Source organism: Phaseolus vulgaris, chromosome 6 (assembly GCF_051622355.1).
Source record: "Phaseolus vulgaris cultivar YP4 chromosome 6, ASM5162235v1, whole genome shotgun sequence".
NCBI classification, from domain to species: Eukaryota; Viridiplantae; Streptophyta; class Magnoliopsida; order Fabales; family Fabaceae; genus Phaseolus; species Phaseolus vulgaris.
The window spans coordinates 22,526,513-22,541,111 of record NC_143503.1 but is presented as its reverse complement, the minus strand read 5'-3'; the positions used below and the strand labels follow the sequence as shown (position 1 = coordinate 22,541,111).

At 31.5% G+C, this 14,599-nt stretch overlaps 2 protein-coding genes across 3 annotated transcripts; both read left to right on the top strand.

The window, feature by feature from the left end:
- Positions 1-2,003: 2,003 nt before the first annotated feature.
- On the top strand, positions 2,004-5,545 carry LOC137833069 (uncharacterized). Its single transcript, XM_068641451.1, has 7 exons — positions 2,004-2,152; positions 2,259-2,344; positions 3,730-4,025; positions 4,096-4,222; positions 4,311-4,586; positions 4,780-4,881; positions 4,984-5,545. The coding sequence occupies exons 2-7, from the start codon at positions 2,297-2,299 to the stop codon at positions 5,362-5,364; spliced, it is 1,230 nt and encodes a 409-aa protein (XP_068497552.1). The 5' UTR covers positions 2,004-2,152; positions 2,259-2,296; the 3' UTR covers positions 5,365-5,545.
- A 1,586-nt stretch (positions 5,546-7,131) lies between these two features.
- LOC137831319 (ABC transporter C family member 3) lies at positions 7,132-13,422 on the top strand. 2 transcript variants are annotated; one of them, XM_068638956.2, is made up of 10 exons: positions 7,132-9,512; positions 9,857-9,943; positions 10,043-10,693; positions 10,905-11,069; positions 11,285-11,579; positions 11,676-11,890; positions 12,016-12,321; positions 12,410-12,473; positions 12,572-12,811; positions 13,022-13,422. In XM_068638956.2, the coding sequence occupies exons 1-10, from the start codon at positions 7,734-7,736 to the stop codon at positions 13,132-13,134; spliced, it is 3,915 nt and encodes a 1,304-aa protein (XP_068495057.1). In that variant the 5' UTR covers positions 7,132-7,733; the 3' UTR covers positions 13,135-13,422. The 2 variants fall into 2 exon arrangements, 1 of the variants encoding a protein (XP_068495057.1); XR_011084403.2 differs by having other exon boundaries at positions 7,193-9,512; positions 11,726-11,890.
- Positions 13,423-14,599: the final 1,177 nt, after the last annotated feature.

Sequence of the window (14,599 nt, the reverse complement as noted above, 5' to 3'; positions counted from 1 at the left end):
ATCATCATAAACTTTTAATTTTTTTTTATTAAAATTTGGAACTATTATAGATAACTTATAAAATCAATTAAACCGTGATGAAAGTTCGGTTTTCTCTTCATAAAAAAATTTAATATAGTTTTGTTTTTGTCTGTGAACATTACAGTTTTTTTTTGTCTGTAAACATTACAATAAATTTCTAATTTTACATATAGATTATTCCTAGAAACACTGCATTATTATTCCCAAATTTGTATTCGTCAATAAAATACAATTACCCTCATAATTTTATCAACAGAGTTATGAATTTTATAATATGGTAATTTGTCATTAAAATCTGTGGGAAAAAATATTATTAATATTATTATGATTATTATTAATAATTTTACTATTATTATTATAATTATTAGTATTAATATTATTATTTTTAACATTAATACTGTTATTCATATTAATATTGTTATTGAGTATATATTATTATTCATATTAATACTATTATTATTATTATTATTAATATTAATATTAATAATATTATTATTAATAGTAAATATTAATAGTAATGATAATATATTATTATTATTACTATTATTATTATTATTATTATCTCTCTATGGTTATAGATTTTATGTCTATTTATAACCTTGATTCTCTTCTTCATAATTATAATAATTATAAGTAAATATTTATTTAATTTTTGAGTAGAGATAATTATTATAGACAAATAATAACAACAGTGATTTTATAATATAAGTTAAGTTTATAAATTTTTTCACAAAGTAGCTAAACTCCTAATTTGTTGGAGTATTTGATTTAGCCATAAGAAGAAGAAGAAGAGGTGAACCAACTTTCCACTTCTTCAATCTATTTAATTGTTTTTTAAATTATACTTTATCTTTATTATTATTTCTCTCTATTATTTTTCACTAAAAAAAATATCAAATTGCAACTAATTCTAGAGGCCAAAATAATTAGTTACTATTTGATTAAATTAGACACTATTTTAGAGACTAAAAAAATTATTGATATCTAAAGTAGTTTCTCTTACTAATAAAATTTTATAAAGTGGTTTTGTAAATCAGTGTCTAACTATTAGGTACCAATGTTTTATCAACTAATATTTTAGATTCTAAATTAGTCTCCAAAAGAATAATTGAAACCAATTTAGAATCTAAAATATTAGTAGTTAAGATTTTAATAGCTAATTTAAAAATTATTTTATATTTTTTTTATCAATTATAAAAATCACTTTAGATAGTAATAATTTTCTAGTCTCTAAAATAGTATCTAATTTAGTTAATACAATAATTAATTATTTTTGGTCTAAATTTAGTTATTATTTAATAAATTTATTTTAAATTTAATTATTATTTAATGAATTTCTAAATTTGATTATTAATTAATAAATTTCTTCTAAATTTGGTTATTATTTAATTTTTCTTGTGTATTTCTCTAAGTACTAGCAAATCCCCTTAAATATTTTCCATCACATAGACAATATCTTAACATTATAAATCCTTATTGTTTCTTTGCATACTATCTATCTACTTTGACTTATTTAAAAAGAAAATATGGAACCCAAAAGTCATATATTGTTAAATATGAAAAATAAAGAGTAAAAGGGGAAAATTGTCATATTAAAAAATTGTATAGAAGAGTGTGAAATTACAAGTGCTTCATTAAAGCAAATACAAAAAACCATTCCACCAATTCAAGAGAAAAAAAATTCCCCAATATATTTACAACAATTGTTAAGAAAGATTTTCAAGGAAGATTTTTCCTCTTAAAAATAATCAGTTATTTTGAAAAAAAAAACTTTTTTAAACACAAGTAAAAATGGAATTATATAAATTAGGTTAAACTTTTTTTAAAAAATTTCTTAAAAATAATCACTAAATTATTTAGCCTCTATTCATATCAAAATTCAGAGAAAAAAGAGTCATTATACATATATGTAAAAGAACCAATTCTTTCTTAATACCCAAGAAAGGAGAGTAGCATTTAAGGGTGCCGCAGAGCTACCCAGTGAAGGCTTGTTTGGAAGAAGTGTAGCCACCAATTTTCTTGTGACCAAATTCCCAAATCATTCCCTATAAAAACAAATTGGCGTTTCAAATTCACTCTACGTACTTTTCATCACCCTTCTCCCATTTTCACATTCCAATGTGTAGAAACTGTAAAAATCTGTCTTATACTCTCATCGCTTCTTTCTCTTTCATTCTTTATATTGTGTTTGCGTATATGCTTTTCCTTTTCACCTTTATGAACGTGTGAATTTTCAGAAGCAGAAACGGTAACGTGGAAGAAGTTGGCACTTGGTATGGCCAGGAGAAAGAGTAATGCTAGCAGAAAGTTAACTAAGCGACTGGTAATGTAATATGTCTTTTGTTTATTCTTCGTTTCATTGATTTTATCCATTTGGGTCTTCACCATTCACTGTTATTATCATCCTCGTGTTTGCACGTCTTTTTGAAGGAAAAAGAATTGTTTTTTTATTCCCTATACGGAGGTATAAACGTTTGGATTATCGAGTCTTTTTTTTTAGAAGTGCTTCTAGGCTAAAGATACACACAAAAAGAACATTATCCAAAATTATATTTAACGTCCGAAAGTGCCTTTTTACAAGGTTATTGGAACATGCTTCCAAACATGCACGTGGTCAAGTCTCTGCACTTTCGTATTGATTAATTTGATCTTCAAAATTAGAAAAGAAAACACTAGGTTTAGTCACTTTTAATTTTAAATAACTCTGGATTTAGAAAGGAGATACTAAATTCACGTGTTTTTTGAAATTTGGGGGACTGATTCATCTTTATGAAAATGTGACTTTGACTACTTGTGAACGTAGAGGGACTAAATTTTTTTTTTATATTTTTAATCACTCTTCTTTCTGTTCATCCTCTGTTTGTTTTCTTAGTGGCTGGTTTGAAATCAGTTTTGTGTAATGCCTTGAATGCTTGTCTCTGTTGATATGTTTGGTATAGTAATGGTTGATTTGAAAACCCAATGAACTCTTAATTGGCAGAAGCTCTCGAATTTTTTTTGGGGATAGATAGTTCAATTTGAATATAACAAAAATAATATAAGTGTTAATTGGATTAATAGATTAAACCTTTGGATTTAAGGCGATATATCAATTGGTTTGAAGTTCCAAAGATTTGGGTCAATGAGGGACTTTTAAAGGGGATTTTGCTTTTTTATCTTGCTATATAGAAGATTTTTTTGAACTTTTATATTAATTGCATGAATATGGTAATTGCTTTGTGTTTTGGCTACTTTTGATTCTGGGGTCTTTACAGTTCTTTCGTTATGCTTTAGGGAGTCCATCACGGTAAAGTTTGTGCTCTTTAATATTGGTCGTGTCATGTACTGCTTATTGTTGAATTTTTAGACTATGAATACTTTTCTTGATATATTTTGCCTTGTGAAGTTGATGGGTAGCATGCGTCTCTCTATAATTTCTGCTGGATTCTCTTTGCATATTATTAAAACTTATCTTTATGAATTACTCCTGCAACTCAATTATCTGATTTTAGTGTGTGCACTGAATGTGGAGTCTAGGATGTGTTTTTATTCTGTATTTTGGCTTGGCTTCATTCATTTTCAACTCATACCTTTGATCCTAACACATGATAACAGCCACATATCATGTTTTTTGTGTTGTCTTGTTTAGCTATTTTACACCCTTCGGTGTGTTTCTGTTTTATAATGTTCTCAACAAAGTCTAAATTGTTAATTTTGTGATAACTATAGATGACAGAGAAATATCAGAATAAAGAAAAAGCTTCGAGTCATCCAACAAAAAAACGTGGTAGACCACGAAAGACCCCTCAAATTCCAGAAGATGCTTCACCGCATACAACAGTATCCGATCCTTCTGATCCACCTGCTTGGACATTTGATATGGCATCTCCATCTCGAATACAAGGGGTACACACACCATGTCCACAACCAATAAATTCAGATGCTGGTTGCATTCTTAAGTCAGAGGTTGAATCAGAGATACAGAGCAATGATGACAAGCCAATCCTATACCTTGATGGGCAAGGGTATGCTCTTGTATTTTGTTACTTATTCACTTTTTAAAAACTTCTGTTTGTTGACATGTAATCTCTACAGATTTTTACCTTCACGCCTTGCTGCTAGTGGGATTGGGGACCTTATCTCAAGGTATTATACTGATCCTTGGCCATCTTGGAAGAAGATATCAGCTAAAACAAGAGACTCGATGTTTGAAGAGTTTTTGGTGAGATTTCCTATGTTGATGACTACAAAAAAATTTGCATATGTATGTTTAGTCTACCGGTAGCTAACTTGTTTACTTGTATATATAGACAAAGTTTTCAATTAGTCCAGCAGATCACAGGTGGGCAAAAAGGAATTTTCAAATGCGAGGTTCAATATTGATGACCAATAAGCTAGTTAAGGCTCGAACCACAATGCTTAAACCTTATTGGATGGAAGATAGAGTCTGGGAGAAATTGTGCGAGCATTGGAAATCTGAAGATTTTAAAAAGAAGAGTGCTCAAGCAAAAACTAATCGGGCATCTAGTTATGGAACATCTCACACTGGTGGCTCTATTTCTGCATCTCAGCATAGAGTTAATATGGTAAAGTTGTTACTTAATATAATTTATTCTATTGTTTATCTCAATACTTAGAGTGTAAAAAAAAACATTTTTGCATCCACAATGCATGGACTTATAAATTAATTGCGTATAAGCAATGTTTGGTCAATTTAAGCAACTGTGGAGATGACTTAAACAATTAACTTCTGAACTTGTATTCTTGGTTCTGTGTTAGATTAAAGAGAATGGAGTCGCCCCAACTCCATTGGAGTTGTTTCGTCGCTTGCATCAACACAAGGACAAGACATGGGTGGACAGTAGATCGAAAAATCTAAATGTAGTGAACCCTCATCTTTACAATCATGTAACATTTTATGTGGTTCTATTCTATTTTGGACTGTTCTGAAACATCACGCTTGTATTGATGATATGATGACAGGAGGCATTTACTCGCACACTGAACCAATTGACCGAAAGTGCACTGGCACAAGGAAAGCCTCCACCCAATGAGTTGCATGTGTGGTCCGATGTGGCTAGATCGAAGAAAGGAAAAGTATATGGGCTTGGAGTAGAATCTACAGAAGTTAGAGGAGGGCCTTGCCATCATGGTTCATCTTCATCAATGGAGTTGGTTACAAAACAAGAGTTTGATGAACTGAGGAGGGAGATGGAAGAAGTAAGAAAAGAGAGAGATGTGCTTAAGACCAAAGTTTCAAATACTGAGAGACTTATTGAGGAGAACAATGCATTGATTCTACAGATGATGGAAAGCATCAATGATCACTCCATGCACTCTAGAGGAAATTTAAAACTAGGATGAGACAAACAAAGTCACAATGTTTGGATAGGTTGATTTTGGAGTGAGAGAAAAGGAAAGTATTAAGTTAGGAAAGATAATTTTCATGGATTTTGGATGACAAGTAAATGTGAAGGATTTGGCAAAATTAGCTGATCCAACCAGATTATCTCCTTTAGAAAAGACGAACTTTTGTTCTGTTTTGAACTCTAAGAGAAGTTATCTCAGTCCTCTTTGTTTTTAAATATGTACAAAAATCATTTTTTTATAAAAATAAAAAATTCTTAAATTAATATAATATTTATTTTGGTAAGTTAAATTTAATCATTCTATTTAAGTTTACATATTTCGCTACATTTTTTACCATCCAAACAATTAAAGAAAATTTGTTTTATTTTATAAATTTCAATTCATTTATCCAGGTTTCATCTAATCCATACAAAGTGAACATTACTGATCTACCTTTACATTGTTTTTATACACATATTTCTTTCTTTTTTTTCATAATTTGAGAATCACGATTCTTGATCGAAAACTGTGATTATAAGAATGTCTACAATTTGTTTGGTTGATAAAAACTATTTATATATATTTTCTGAAAAAAATAGTTAGATATTTTATTTTTTAATATGCCAAATGATTTAATATATCCTTTTCAGGTATTAAAAGAGAGAAAATATGATTATCTAAATTTAACAAATCTATATAACAACAGTTATATAATGACAGTTCATGAACTGTCGTTGATTTTCGCAAAAATGATTTGTAACAACGGTTCAGACTAGAACTGTTGTTAAAAAGGCCAAAAGTATTAGGAGTTTGACACTGTTTTTTTGTTACAATGGCCTTGTAATAACCGTCGGTTGTGATATAGATATTTTGTATTCCACAAACCTTTGTTTTTTTATTAGTCTTCCTTTATATTTTTGCAAATTTTTTTATTGAAAACTTGTAATTTTTTTATTTACAAATTGGATTCTCCTTCAATCCTGAAATTTTTCTTCCTTCACTTCCTCTATTCCTTTGCCATCAAATTTGACATTTTGAAAAAAAAAACTAAAGAATAGGAAAAGCGGCACATAGGACAAATTTTCGTTGAGAAAAAAATAGAGCAAAAGCATGAAATTTGAAAGAACGTAATTCCTCCAACCAATTTGGACCGCTAAGTGTCACCAAAAGAATTTTCTTAACAAATTTGTTGAAACGAGTGTCCTTGTAAATAATTAAAGAGCATGAATAGATTTAAGTAACGAAAAAAGGTACCTTTCTGTCATCATATACTTTACGTTAGAAAGAGAAACTTTTTTAATTCTTGAAGAAAGATCTAGGAAGAAAGAAGAGAAAAGGACAAACTGTAATAAGTGAACAAGAATCTTCACAAATCATAGTATTTGTTTCTCTATCATTATTTATAGTTAAACTATCTTTTATTAGGATTAAATATAATCATTCAAATTGTATGCACTATTTGCTAATTTAAGTGAACTCCATTTTCTATATCCTTATTAGTGCTTCTACATTTGTCATTACTATTTTCTTAGTTAAAAATTGGGTTTTAACTTCAAATATGAAGTGATTCCATTTTTTCAAAAACAAATTAAATGACCTTGATCATTAAATGCCTAGGAATAGTTTCGCTCATGCACGATCTTTGTATTGTTTTTCATAATATTCCAAAAGTGTATATTGGCACGCGAGTTTGACCATTTTTAGAAAAATTGAATTTCACCAATTTTCTTAGTTTACATTTACAAAATTATATGAATAGTCTTTTTCAAGTGTTGAAATTTTATTTTCAAATACAAACCCGCAGCTAAAGTGATATATAATTAAATCTTTGAAATCTATTTGTATAATTTCATTGATTTTAAAGATGATTTGTAAAGAACACTCTGCTTTGGTTCAACATCAACCAGTCAAACGTTGTTCTTCACCGAGAAAATTTTACCCACTAAGTGAAGCTTCTTTCTTTTTTCATATATCACATCATGCTCCACTGTCTCTCGCCACTCTTCTTCCGTGATGCACCATCCAAGTCATTTTCTCCTTTGTTTCTCGTGCCATGGATATCAAAGAAAGTGAAAGAATTGGAATACAAAGTTTTGGTTTCTTGTATTATAAAAAACATAGTCTTGTTTGTAGCTTAGTTATTTGTGTGTTCAACCTTGGTTATGCTTACTATATGCTACTTTTACTTTTATAAACATGATGGTTCGAAGGAGCTTGCCACAGTTTCTGATTTTTCCCTGAAAATATGATCAGGACTCCCCGTGTTTGTTGATAACTTGGAGCTGCCTTTGTTTACTTCTTCTTGTTGTTACTTCCTTGTTTCTGACGTAGGTTCCACTATTACGGGTTTATTTCTATGTTACATTGGATGTTCTGTTAGAAATATGGCCAAGCTTTCCCCTCTTGAAGAGCCTCTTTTGGATGGTGACTCTAGAGCAATCAACAATTCTGATTCCAGTAAGACTAGAGGAAATGAAAATTCAACCCGATATTCAAATGCAGGATTTTTCAGTATGCTTACTTTCTCTTGGATCAGTCCGTTAATAGGTCTAGGAAATGAGAAGACTTTAAACCATGAGGACCTCCCACTTCTTGCAACTGATGACAGTGCTTATGGGATTTTTCCAACATTTAGAAACAAACTAGAGTCAGAGTGTGGTGTTCGAAATGTGACCACTCTTGGGCTGGTGAAGGTGTTATTCGTGTCAACTTGGCAAGGGATCTTTTTGTCAGGTTTGTTTGCATTCCTGTATGCATGTGCTTCCTTTGTTGGACCCTTTCTTATTGACATCCTTGTTCAATACCTCAATGGAGAATACATGTTTAAAAATGAAGGCTATGTTTTGGCAGCGACATTTGTTGCTGCAAAGCTTGTGGAGTGTCTTTCACAGAGGCACTTGATGTTTAGGTTCCAGCAGGTTGGGGTTAGGATGCAATCGATGTTGGTGGCAATGATCTATGCTAAAGGTTTGACTCTTTCGTGTCAAGCAAAGGAGGTTTGTAGTACTGGGGAAATCATCAACTTAATGACTGTCGATGCAGAAAGAATTGGTGAATTTTGTTGGTACATGCATGATCCATGGATGTGTGTTTTGCAACTTGCTTTAGCCCTGTTAATTCTCTATAGAAGTGTAGGTGTTGCTTCAATAGCTGCTCTTGCTGCCACTGTAATTGTGATGTTGCTAAACCATCCTGTGGCATCATTGCAAGAAAAGTTCCAAAGCAAGATAATGGAGTTCAAAGATAAAAGAATGAAGGCTACATCTGAGATTCTTAAGAATATGAGGATTCTAAAACTGCAAGCATGGGAGATGAAGTTCTTGTCAAAGATTATTCAGCTTAGGAGAACTGAGGAGATATGGCTAAAGAAATTTCTAGCTGGAACAGCAACTATTAGATTTCTCTTCCATAATGCCCCAACGTTTATTGCAGTGGTTACTTTTGGTACTTGTGTTCTTATAGGCATTCCACTTGAATCAGGAAAGGTCTTATCTGCACTTGCAACATTCCGAATTCTTCAAATGCCCATCTACAGTCTTCCTGACACAATTTCTATGATTGCACAAACTAAAATTTCTCTGGATAGGATTGCATCATTTCTTCGACTAGATGAGTTGCAGACTGATATTGTACAGAAGCTTCCATGGGGTAGTTCCGATAAGGCAATTGAATTAGTGGATGGAAACTTCTCATGGGATTTGTCTTCCCCTAATCCAACATTGAGAAACATTAATCTCAATGTTTTTCATGGTATGAGAGTAGCTGTATGTGGTACTGTTGGATCAGGCAAGTCTAGTTTACTTTCTTGTATTATAGGGGAAGTACCAAAGATATCTGGGACATTGAAAATATGTGGAAGAAAGGCTTATGTTTCTCAATCGCCATGGATACAGAGTGGCAAGATAGAAGACAACATATTATTTGGTAAAGAGATGGACAGTGAGAAGTATGAGAAGGTGCTAGAAGCATGTTCCTTGACAAAGGACCTTGAGGTTCTACCATTTGGTGATCAGACCATTATTGGGGAGAAGGGAATCAATTTGAGTGGTGGACAGAAGCAAAGAGTGCAAATAGCCCGTGCTCTATACCAAGATGCTGATATATATCTTTTTGATGATCCCTTCAGTGCCGTTGATGCTCATACAGGATCCCATCTCTTTAAGGTACTATATTTTTCTAAACTACTATTTTCAGTGCAGTCTTGTTTTTTTCTTGGGAAGGTAATTTTAGACTTCCAAATTCTTGATATAATCTGAATCTTTTTTAACATTTTACATTTACTCAGTTCAAATGCTTACTTAGATGCGTGTTTCAAATAGTCTGAGTTTAGATTTCTCCAATTTTGAGTATAAAAATTCCCAGTGGAGTTTTATGTATCTAATCTCTATACAATGTCGAACAGCATAATGTGCTCATGGATACACCAATATACGTCAAACATAGTTACTCTAGTTTTGTTATGCATTTGGATGGCATCTGATTTTCCATTTACACTACACTGTTTCAGGAGTGCTTGCTTGGCCTTTTAAATTCAAAAACTGTGATATACGTAACACATCAAGTAGAGTTCTTACCTGATGCTGATCTAATACTGGTGAGTGATTTATAAATTTCACATTCGAGAATTAAAGCATCTGCATTTGGTCAATTTACTATTGTCTCAGTATTTTTATCATGCTTTCAACTTATCTAGGTTATGAGAGAAGGAAGGATAACTCAATCAGGAAAATATAATGACATTCTCAAGACAGGCACAGATTTTATGGAACTTGTAGGTGCACATAGAGCAGCTTTGTCTTCAATTAAGTCCTTAGAGAGAAGTCCAACATTTAAAACATCAAGTACCACCAAGGAGAAAACAAATTCATTAAGTGATTTTGAACTTGATCAAAATGTGGAAAACATATATGGTGAAAATGATAAGCCTAACGACACACTTGAGCCTAAAGGACAACTTGTTCAAGAAGAAGAACGAGAAAAGGGTAGAGTTGGGTTTAAAGTGTACTGGAAATACTTCACAACAGCTTATGGAGGAGCTCTTGTGCCCTTCATATTACTTGCTCAGACACTCACTGTGAGTTTTCAGATTGCAAGCAATTACTGGATGACTGTTGCAACTCCTGTTTCAATAACTGCTGAACCTGATATTGGAAGCTTTACACTTATGGTTGTCTATGTGGCTTTGGCAATTGGAAGTTCCATTTTCACCTTCGCCAGATCATTTCTTGCTGTGATAGCTGGATACAAGACATCCACTGTGCTCTTTGATAAAATGCAGTTGTGTATTTTTCGAGCACCAGTATCATTTTTTGATGCCACCCCAAGTGGTCGAATCCTCAATAGAGTATGTCAGTATGTGTTGATAATTCTTCATTGGTTTAATTTGAAGAGACAACTTTTTTAACTGATACAAATGGTGACGAGACAACTTTTTTAGCTGATATAAATGGCTGAGTGCATTGTTTTCGAAAGTTTGATTTCTTTTAATTGTTTTTCTAAATGACCATATTAAATGTAATTATTTACAAAATTCTTAGTTTTGTTTTTTGTTGCAGGCTTCAGTGGACCAAAGCACACTAGATATGTACATTGCCAATGTATTATGGGCAGTTACCTTAAATCTGGTTCAGCTCTTGGGAAATGTTGTTGTGATGTCTCAAGCTGCATGGCAGGTGTTCATAGTATTGATTCCTGTCATGGCAGCTAGCATATGGTACCAGGTAGTTTTGGATAATATCTACCTTTATAATTTGAAATTGAAAACACTTAACAACAGATGTCAGAAATTTTTTCTTTATTGATTAAGTATTTGAAATGCACTTAATTTTGTCACATTTCTCAGAAGTTCTGAGGGTAAGAAAAATATGAATCTGACTGATATCATTCTCCAAACAATATCACTGCATATGCTAACAAAGTGATTCAATAAATGTAGCGGTACTATTCTGCATCTGCTAGAGAATTGGCACGATTGGTTGGTACATGTCAAGCTCCAGTTATACAACATTTTTCTGAAACAATTTCTGGATCAACAACCATAAGAAGTTTTGAACAAGAACCAAGATTTAATGACATAAATATGAAGTTGATAGACAGATATTCCCAACCCAAACTATACAGTGCTACTGCAATTGAATGGCTGAGTTTCCGATTGGATATTTTATCCACTCTCATATTTGCCTTCTGTTTGGTATTCTTGATATCTTTCCCAAATTCAATGACTACTCCTGGTGAGTAATTCAAAGGACATTGCACACACGTTACTCTTTTATCACACTTAGCAAACAACTTCATTCATCTTTCATTCCAATTTTGTTTTTTCCAAGGCATTGCGGGATTGGCTGTGACATATGGACTTAATCTAAACTCTATACAGACTAAAATAATCTGGTTTCTTTGCAATTCGGAGAACAAAATTATATCTGTTGAAAGAATACTCCAGTACACATCCCTCCCAAGTGAAGCTCCTCTTGTGATTAAAGACAACCAACCTGATTCTTCTTGGCCATCATTTGGCGAGATTCATATCCAGGATTTACAGGTACATTTCAATGATCATTCATTTGTTCCATTAAGAATTGAAGCCTACAATTACATTTTCTTGGTTATAAAATCTTCCTGGTTTTCTTATGGTATATAAATGTAATGAGGAGCTGTGTTATGCAGGTTCGATATGCTCCTCACTTGCCTATTGTTTTACGAGGTCTTACTTGCACTTTTACTGCTGGAGCAAAAACTGGTATTGTGGGAAGAACAGGAAGTGGAAAATCAACTCTAGTGCAAACACTTCTCCGACTTATTGAACCTATGGCTGGAAAAATATTAATAGATAACATTAACATATCTTTGATTGGAATTCATGATTTGCGGTCTAAACTCAGCATTATTCCTCAAGATCCAACAATGTTTGAAGGGACTGTAAGAACCAACCTGGATCCACTGGAAGAGTACACAGATGAACAGATCTGGGAGGTAATTTGGTTTTGTTTGTAACTATGATGAGAAACTTATCTATTTAGTGCAGGTTATACGTGCTAATTTTTAATAAGAAACATTCCAGGCTCTAGATATGTGCCAACTAGGAGATGATGTAAGGAAAAAAGAAGGGAAGCTGGACTCCATAGGTGAGACTTCTTTAAACTTTGAACAGTGATTTAGTATGTTTCAATTATATGTCTAAATGTAGAAAGGAAGTGTTACTTATCATCATGAGTTTTTGCAGTTACTGAGAATGGAGAAAATTGGAGTATAGGTCAAAGGCAATTGGTCTGCCTAGGCCGTGTTCTACTGAAGAAAAGCAAGATCTTGGTGCTTGATGAGGCTACTGCATCAGTTGATACAGCCACAGATAATATTATTCAGCAAACAGTTAAGCAACAGTTTTCAGAATGCACTGTCATTACCATTGCTCATAGGATAACTTCTATCATCGACAGTGACATGGTTCTGTTTTTAAATCAAGGTAAGCATCACTTTCCTCGTGCTTATTTACTCTTATTCCAAATAAATAATCACATTTTTGGTGAAATCTTTTTGAACTAAACGAGATTATTTCTCCCAATAATCAAATCCGAAAGGCAGCATCATTTAATTTCTTTCTTGATTTGTCACTATTTTTCCTTTTATCTCATGATAAATATGAATATGATTTATTTTCATATTGATGCTGCAGGGTTGATTGAGGAATATGATTCACCAAAGAAACTTCTTGAGAACAATTCTTCATCTCTAGCTCAACTAGTTGCAGAATACACAAAGAGGTCAAACTCTGGTTTTGGAAATTAAATTGAAGTTAGCAACCAACCAGCTATGTTCTTCATGATGATACAAATTTTCTGGTGTCTGGTTTCCATTGCATTTCATGTATTGTATACTGGACTTAAGTAAATTTTTGTTGTTAAACTTCCTATTACTCTAACTGGGACTCACTCTATGGTGCATAATATTACTTTTGCTCCCAAATAATTTATGCATAGTTTGTGAGTTGTTATGCAAAAGTTTAATCTTAGTGGCTGATTGTAAGACTCAATTGCCTAGTTACCTAAAATGCAGACAAGTTTTTTGTTTGCTCAACATTTAAATCTCCACTTGTCATCTATACATTTTCCAAATATACATAAAAAATTTACAGAGTTTTGTGTGAGTTTATTTGAATATATTTTTTAGTAAAAACATTAAATAATATTATGTACAGAACTCTGAATAAGCTAATAAAGTTATACTTATATTATATGTTATGTGTAAGCCATTAAGTTATGTGTAAGCAGGATAATATGTACGTATATAATTTCAAAAATATTATAATAAATGTAGATAAGAACAAAGAATGAGGAATGATCAGGTTTTAAAATCTTTTCAAAACTTTTTAGGAAATTCAAAATGTTTTTAACACAGTAAATATAACATCATGATTCGTCCTAAAATGAATACGACAAACCTTGTCTGAGAAAAGCAAATTTCATCTTATTTAATGAAACCGTCACAAAAAAATACTCTTCATTTAATTACGATTTTATTCTTGATACTATATTTTTAACGAAGGATAGTTTAGTGGAAAACTGAATTTTAAATGAGATTAAATTAATTAAATAATTTTTAATTAATATAATTTGTTTATTTACTATTATTAGAAACCAAAATAGTAGACATATAAAACTTGAACCAAACGTGAACTAAGTTATACACCCGCATTAATATACCTTTTTATTTCCATATTTTTTATGAATTCTAAAAATGTTATAAAAAAATTAAGAATTTAAACGCAGAAGTTAATATATAGTTTTTTTTTTAATTATGCTATATGTGTTTTCTAATGAGGATGTCCAATATGCAAAATAATTAAAATAATATAAAACTGTTTGAGTTGTGTCGTTTCAAATTATAAGAAAATCAAACCTAAAAACAACATAAGCTAAAAATGAAAGGTATGTAAATGATAATTTAACCTAAATTATAAAGTTCAACAATTTGTTATTATCTCACATCGTATTGAAACGCTACTAAATGTCTGAATGATAATACCATCCCAGATTTGAAGTTTATCTCAAATTGATTTTCCCTCAAGAATTAATATAAAAATAGGAATATTAAATTCAAATTTTTTGGTTTTCTATTGAAATGCTGCATGCTTTCCCAAACTCAGGAATATTTCACAAACTCAAATGACATACATTTTTGTCGTATCTCAATAAATAAAATTTTAGGTTTGAATTTTGAAAGTGAAAAAATAAGCTGTCAATCTAGAAAAGTT